The sequence below is a fragment of the Alligator sinensis genome, unplaced genomic scaffold (assembly GCF_000455745.1).
Source record: "Alligator sinensis unplaced genomic scaffold, ASM45574v1 scaffold1045_1, whole genome shotgun sequence".
Lineage (NCBI taxonomy): Eukaryota > Metazoa > Chordata > Crocodylia > Alligatoridae > Alligator > Alligator sinensis.
In genome coordinates, this window is record NW_005843147.1 from 263,751 (window position 1) to 271,712 (window position 7,962).

General features: G+C 50.4%; 1 protein-coding gene across 7 annotated transcripts in view; it reads left to right on the forward strand.

Annotated features, from left to right (window-relative positions):
• Positions 1–6: 6 nt before the first annotated feature.
• Positions 7–7,962, forward strand: part of LOC102384396 (butyrophilin subfamily 1 member A1-like) — a 34,872-nt gene continuing 26,916 nt past the window's right edge. For 3 of the 7 annotated variants that reach the window (XM_025194016.1, XM_025194015.1, XM_025194010.1), the window contains exons 1-4: positions 7–153; positions 1,688–1,818; positions 4,104–4,246; positions 7,181–7,296. In XM_025194016.1, coding sequence (XP_025049801.1) covers positions 4,149–4,246; positions 7,181–7,296 — 214 coding nt within the window. In that variant the 5' untranslated portion in view covers positions 7–153; positions 1,688–1,818; positions 4,104–4,148. Of the gene's footprint in view, positions 154–1,687; positions 1,819–4,103; positions 4,247–7,180; positions 7,297–7,962 lie in introns of those variants that run through there. The other 4 variants (XM_025194011.1, XM_025194012.1, XM_025194017.1 and 1 more) reach the window with 4 other exon arrangements.

Consider the following 7,962-nt stretch of genomic DNA (forward strand, 5'->3'; position numbering starts at 1 on the left):
AGACCGCGGGCACCGGGACGGGCCGGTCCCTCCTGCGTGCAGGCAGGTGGCGGAGGGCGCCGAGGGGGTGGAGCCGCAGGCGCTGCGGGCGGGGGCAGGGCCGGGGTCCGGAGTGACGTGGACAGACTGGAAACCTGGTCTGCAGGCCACCGGGTGAGACTGGACGAGAAGGACACGAGCAAAGCCTGACGCTTGGCACAGAAAAGCTGCAGGGCCAGATCCAGGCGGGGTGGGGATGAGCGGCCGGGCTGCCGTGCGGCAGGGAAGGAGTTTGAGTTTGCGGCACACGGCTGTGTCAAACATCCTGCGGGCTGGCCGGATCCGGCCCACAGACCTGTTTGATGCGGGCCGCGGTGACTGGATGGACTCCATGCGCTGGCCTCGCTCCAGGCGCTACACGTGGGGCGGGGGGTCGTGCCGGGGCACTGCATGCAGCCCCGGGGTCAGGACACTTTGCCGCGCTGGGGGCCACGTGCACAGCAAGCCCTGGGGCTGGCGCAGGCTGCGCACAGCGCGCGGGGCTGGACCGGTCGTGCGCGGCACAGGGCTGGCGCAGGGTGTGCGCTCCGTTCAGGGCACGGCTGGATCTGGGTCATGGACCGCGTGCCCCAGGTGGGCTCCATGCCATGTGCGAGTGGTCCTTGGGGCTGGCTTGGGGCACGCAGTGCTTGCAGCTCATGGGCTGGCCCTGGTGCCGCACGTGATGCCGGGGTGCAGAGTACTAGCTGCCCGTGGTGCCCCGGCGTCCCTGTGCCACCTGCAGGGCTGGGTCCAGCCTGTGTGTCGTGGGCAATGTGCACCCAACGCTGGGCCCAGGGGCTGGCTGGAGTGTGCAAGCTGCAGGCTGGTCCCAGCACCACAGGGTCAGTCCTGGTTCAGCCTCTTACAGTAGATCTCAGTCTGCCAGAGGCTGCAGAAGAAGCGGCAGGGCGCCCGTGGCTGGGCTGAGCCATGCCCCCTGCCGCCTGGGCCGGGCTAGGTCAGTGGGGTCAGAGCCTGGGTGGCTTGGGGCAGGGGTGCTGTAGATCCTGGGGTGCCCTTTACTTACAAAAGTGACCTGCACCATAAAAAACTTACAAAAGTGATCTGCACCATAAAAAGGGTGAAGACCACTGGTTTAGGGGCTGGAGAAGGAAGAAAAAGGAAAGGCTGCAAGAACTAGGGTGGTTTAGTCTGGGAACAGGGGATTGGGTATGTCTTCGAATACCTGCAGGGCGATGATAGAGAGGACAGAGAGAGACTGTATTCTCTGTAGCCGTAGGGGACAGGATTGGAGCAATGGCCAGGAGCTGTAGCAAAGGAAGGTCAAGCTGGAGATGAAGAGGAACTTTCTGACTGTGAGAGCGAGCTAGCATTGGGCCAGGCACTGAGCTAGAGGAGCTGTGGAGCCTCCTGCTTTGGAAACTTTCCAGAGCAGGCTGGACAGATGTTTGGCTGGGATGATTTAGTGAAGGATGCTGCCACTTGAGTAGGAGGCTGGACTAGATAAACTCATGAGGTCCCTTCCAGCTGTAGTAGTATAGGCATCTCTCTGTTTCATGAGACGATAGATATGCACTGAATCAGGCATCAGTTCATTGAACATCTGAGTTCAGTACCTTTTTGCCCATGTCATCACAGCTTAAATGAGATCAAAGTACTTAAAAATAGTCTCATCTTTCCTTTTTTTCCCCCTTTTCTTTTTTAGAAATGAATGGAAGAGGAACAAATATGTATAGATCCCTGACAGTTGAAACTGCACCTTGTCAAACCATGTGAAATAAGAGCTTTTGGTTGACGGCATTTATTGAGGAAACCGGGAAATAGTTAAATGAAAAGGTAACTAGTTTTTGTATCGTTTTAAAAGACATGCTATGTAAATGCTTTCGTAAACCATAATTACCACATATTGTTAGCTGTCAGTGCTTGATTATTCATCTCTGAAACCTCAGTTTTCTGTTTTCTTACTTCCCTTTTTTTGTGTGTATCTCGAAAAGGGTTTTACTATTTATTTTTTCCGGGATTGTGGTACTTTCCTGCTCCCCCTTACATTTCCCTAACATTTCTTTTCAGTGCACTCTGAACTACCATCATTTAGAGCAGGGATGGGCAAAATATGCCTGGCAGGCCAGATCTAGCCCACCAGGTACTTTCGTCTGGCCCGCAGTGCCCACCAATGGATTGTGCCCCACCTAGCCCTTCTGCCCACGAGGATGGGAGTGAGGCGTCTGTGCCGCCCCCCCCGCCCCGCAACATATTGTATTATGCCTCGCTCCCACCCTTGTGGGCAGAAGGGCCCACCTGCATCAATACGGGGCAGGGGCAGGCTTTCCTGGTGTCCAGGTCCTTTCGGGCTGCAGCTAGGAAAGTGGGTGGCAGGACTGCAGCTGGATGGGAACATGGCATGGGGCTGGCAGCAGCGTGGAGCCTGTGCCCAGGGGGGTGGCAACAGCTTGGCTGGGCAGTGTGTAGGTGTGGGGGCAGCATTGGGACCCCTTGCACACTTCCCCCATGGTGTGCAGCCCTGACAGGCAGTGGTGGCAGGAGTGGTGGGGGCGCTTGTGCTCAGTGCTGGTGCCTGGCTCCAGCCAGCACTGCACATCACAGCGAGGAGTGCAGCCCCTTCCAGGCTGTCTGTATCGCCAGTGCTCCCTGCACTCAAGGCACGGGAGGGAAGCCCCAGGTGCTGAAGCCAACTGGGATTCGGAAGGCAGCTGGCTCCAGCACGTGGGGCTTCCTTCCCATGCCTTGAGAGCAGGGAGCACTGGAGATACAGACAGCCTGGCGGGGGCTGCACTCCTCGCTGCGATGTACAGCACTGCACCAGCACCATTTGGGCACCAGCACCCCGAGTGCCCTTGCCTGTTACTGCGCTATGGGAAGTCTCCACACCCCTACCACCCTCCCTCACATCCCTCAAATGCCTCACACCTACACAGCGGTCTTGCCTGCATTGACTACAGGAGAGGACAGTGTATTCCAGAGTCGCACATCCTATGCCCCCACACCATACACACACTCCCCCCCACACACACTATAAAAGACTACATTTATTTTGAGTTATTATGCAGTCGTCTCTATGTACATTATACAAACACAAACCATGAGAAATTTGTAATAAAATTAAAATGTGTTATAGTAGGTATTTGACTTTTAGATTGATTAATTTTTTTTCTGGTTTTAAGATGGCAACTCCCCACTCCCAAAAGGAGTATTTTGGGGAGGGGGGCAAGGGGATGGACTTCAGGTGGCAAAGGTCAGTGGCTTGGGGTGGGACTTCCGATCCGAAGATGGCGACCAGGAGGCAGGGCTACAAGGGCAGGGCTACCCATGCGGCTCTCTGCTGCTCATCAAACCTTGTTAAGTGGCCCTCCACGTGAAATAATTGCCTGCCCCTGTTTTAGAGCACTCCATGCCTTCCAGTTTTTATATGTTTCTATAATATATTTCATCTGATGCCCTTTTATTTTCCCAGGTAAGATCTTGAAACAGAAGTTTGTCTTCTCCCGTGTCTCTGGGATCTCAAAGTTGTCTTTCCCAGGAAGACCTGCTACCTATCTCAGACTCTCACATGTTGACCCACAGAGCAAAACACAAAGGCTGTGTCCAGACTAGCAGGGGCAGACAGTTGCAGTGGCACAAATTTGTGTCGCTACTTTGTGCCCAAGTACCCATTCCTGCACATTGCCCTTGCCCAGCTCCTCCCAGCTCTTCAGCCAGGGAGAGCTGATGGCTGTGGTCAGCACTATTACCTGGTAGCATGCTGGAGCAGCAGGGGCTCAACTCAGGCAACACGAAGGACTGTATGGCAGCCAGAGCATTTCTGCTGGTGCATGCTTTTTTGCGTGCTTTTCACCGTATATCTCTCCAGTGGATTTTTTTTCCCAGTAACAAATTTTGCCGCATGCTGCAAAGGCACATGTTTTAACATTCACCATATAAAGTTTGTCATGTCACAGAAAAGTTTGTGGCACCAGAAACTGCATGTCCCTGCTCATCTGGACATGGCCAGTGTGGCAAACACTGGTCTTTTAAGTTAGGGCTGTCCAACAGGTTAAAAAAACAAAGTCAGTTATTGCAGTTGAGAAATGTTTTTATCTTTCATTTACATTTTTTTCTTTCAGTTTTGTTCTTGACAAACAATATAAGAAATCGAGGAATTGAGGTAAATGTCATCTGCTTGGATTTTAAGAAAACCTTCGATACGGTATCTCATCCTGTTCTCACAGAAACTGAGCGGCTGTGATGTAGATGATTACACGGTCAGGTGGGTGGCAAACTGGCTTAAGGGGTCGCACACAATGAGTGGTGGTGGATGGGTTTGTATCAACCTGGAAGGATGTGGGCAGTGGAGTCCCACAGGGCTCGGGCCTTGGCCCTGTGCTGTTCATTGTCTTCATCAGTGACTTGGATGAGGGTGTGGAAAGCACTCTCTCACATTTCATAGATGATACCAAATTATGAGGTAAAGTTAACACACACTAGAGGGTAGGGAATGAATCCAGGCGGATCTGGAAAGGTTGGAAAAGTGGGTGGAACAAAACGATGCAGTTCACCAAGGACAAGTGCAAGGTGCTGCACTTAGGGAGAAGGAATTGCCAGCACACTTGCAGGCTGAGGGGGGACTTTCTCAGCAGCACAGCAGCAGAAAGGGATCTTGGAGTCATTGTCGGCACCAAGAAGAATGTGAGGAGTCAGTGAGACGAAGTGATCAGTAAAGCTAACCACACTTTATCATGCATTAGCAGGTACATGACAAACAGGTCCAGGGAGGTCATATTTCTCCACATGGCTTTGGTCAGGCCACAGGTGGAGTCCTGTGTCCAGTTTTGGGCGCCACACTTCAAGAGGGATGTGGACAACCTTGGGGGTTCAGAGGAGGGCCACTCTTATGGTATGGGGCCTGCAGGCAAAGCCCTACGGGGAGAGATTGAGGGCCCTGGATCTCTTCAGCCTACACAAGAGAAGGCTGAGAAGTGATCTTGTGGCCGCCTACAAATTCATGGGGGTGGGAGGGCAGCAAGGAATAGGCGATGCTCTGTTTACCAGAGCACCCTGTGGAGTAAATAGGAACAGCGGCCACAAACTGATGGAGAGCAGGTTTAGGTTAGACGTCAGGAGAACTTTATGGTAAGAGTTGCCAGAATCTGGAATGGGCTTCCAAGGGAGGTGGTGCTCTCCCCTACCTTAGGGGTCCTTAAGAGGAGGCTAGACATGCACCTGGCTGCTCTTTCCTGCCTATGGCAGGGGGTCAGACTCGATTATCTGCCCTTCCAACCCAAACATCTATGAATCTAGGAACATCTATAAGAACTTTAATATTAGGATCTTTTCCACAATTTAGGACAAAAATACTGAAATATCAAATTTTCATGGAAAATTTTAGAATTTTTTTTCCTTTTCAGTGTAATCGGCAGTTTTTGGCACTTCTACAGTTTGGATTCTGTTTCCATCTGTTGTGAAATAGGATTGCCCTGTATGCATTCCTCTAAGTTCCAAGGAAAATGCTCGGACCACCACATCATGGGTCATGCATACTCTGGACTCTCCATAGCCTATGTCTTGAAACTGCACCTTGTATTTAATATTCAGTTAAATGGTCATAAGCTGTAATAGTTTGTACCCTAACTGCGGCTGGAACCCAGGACTTCCTTCCCTTCAAAGTCAGTATTCATCTCACTGAGATGTGCTCCCTCTGGCTTATTCTTCCCTTTCTGCTTTCCTATTGAGTCCATAGCAAGAGGAGAGCTGGAGAGGGCTCAGGGCGGTCAGTACGTAGTCCAGCAATTCTCAGCCTTGCTAAACTCAAGGCATCCCTCAACAGGTTCAAGGCACCTCCCAGAAATGTTAGCTCTTCTTTTGTTCATTTTCTGACTTTAGAAAATTAATAGAGCAATTCTTCTGCTGCAAAGAACTTAGAAAACCCAGAGCAGGTCAGAATGTTTTTGACACAATGGATTCCTGTTTAAAATCTCTGGGTTTATCTTGTGAATCAAGTTTGCACACCTCCTAGCACTAGCACTGTATGGTACACCATGTGGAGCAGTCAACCGCCCTCCCTGTCTGTCTCACTGCTGTAGGGCTACAGCCCAGTCCCCTACCCCCGCCACTCTGGCTACTTGAGGCACCTGGCCTCCTTGGTACCAGGGATGCACATTGCTGATTGGGATGGGGAACTTGCTCGTCTTTTGTCCTGTGTAACCCTAAACTCTCACCTGAGGGTGCTGATGTTTTTCAAACTGACCAACCAGCATCAGCCGTGGTCTGCGAATACTGGTTCATGGTTGGCCCAAGGGATGAGGTCAGAAAAGTTATTTAAGTGTCCCTCGATTGTGCGGGACAGGGAAGAGACATCTTGAAACTCACTGACACACAATGAACTGCCTGCCTCCAAAGGAGGCTCAGTCAGCCTCTGGATGATACTTGTGAGTAACTTACCTGAAACCTCTCTAGAAAGATAGCTTACTGCAATGTAGAAGCATAACAACAGGCTCCCTAGCTGTACTGTTTGCTGTGGGTTATTCTTTGATACTTCTCTAACCTGTACCCTTCCCCAAGCCTACGCTCTTTAACCAATAAAGCTCTCCACTATAACAAGCTTGGTGATACTTGCTGGGAGAGGGAGTGGGCATGCCTTTCTTCTCCCAATGCTGGACTGACCTAAGGGAGGCTACTTTTTGTGCTTCAGGCTAGAGGAAGCACCCCAAGTTCTCATAGTGGGTCAAGCACCCTCAAGGGCTGTAAGGCCTGTGTACCCCAGGGGGCGCAGGGCCCGAGCAACGTCCAGACCCTGGGTGGTGGCAGCAGTTACCCCGGCCTTGTGGGTGTGCTCTAGGAAGGGGGTCGGCCAGACATGAGGCACTCAGAGCTTGGTAAGTGGTTAGACGCAGTGAAGTGGGTGGCTCAGCAGAAGGAATGCCCCCTACCGGCTCGCCACGCTCTCTGGCATCCTTGAAAGGATTTCAAGGCACCCCAGGTTGCCATGGCACGCTGGTTGAGTACCACTGCCTTAGTTTATGGCCAGATGGTTAGGGCACTTTGCTCTAAGTGGATTTAGCCTTAAGCGCATTTATCTTTTGAGTTCAGTACATGTACATGTGTTATTTCCCTTTCACACTTTAACATATATTTTATTTTGCACTAGTCACAGTATTCTCTTCAGTAAGTTGATTTTTTTTCTCTATCCCTTTCTTTCTTCCAGTGAAGAAATCATGAAGGTAAAGATTTCCTCATTCTGCCATATCTCCCAAGCCAAGTTTCTGCTGCTTGGCTTTATCATTTTCTTCCTAACTTTTCACATTCCCAAGCTTGAATCTGGTAAGAGTCTTTGTTGTTTCTGTAATTTCTTGTGAAATGTATGGGAACACTTTATGTTAGCTTTTCATTCATAAATCCTTTCCAAAGGGGATAAATGATGAATAGATGTTTCTAATAAATGGTTAAGGTGTTCTTGTAAGTTATCATATGGTTTTATGGGACAGTAAAGTGCTTTTAACTGCAGTTGGTACCATTCTACATTGTATGCTATTGATGTACTTAGAAGCACCTGAAAAATTTGGCACGTGCCTGTGTTGCTCCAATTACTAAATCCTTCAGGGCTAACTGTACTCCAATCCCACTACACTAACATCTCTCACCAATTGGGTACATCTGTGGTTCTTATTATCCTCATGTCTCAGTCCCTTTCCTAAACTACTTTTTTAGCTTATCCCTCAACCTTGTCATGTGCTTCTGTTTTATGCAAGGCTCCAAATGGTTTAGGTTTGTTCCCATAAGGGAGGTTTTATCACTTTTGCACTTCCTCTGAATGAAAGATAGCACCCCCCAGCTTCAGTGCAGTTGAACTCACCCACACCAGTACTAGAAATTTGTGTGTCGGCCCCGAACATTTGCTGCTGCTGCTGAGTTGTGTCATTAAGGCATGCAGTTGTACTGCAGGGAAGGTTAATATGACCTGTCAAATATCCTTCATTCCCTGCTGAA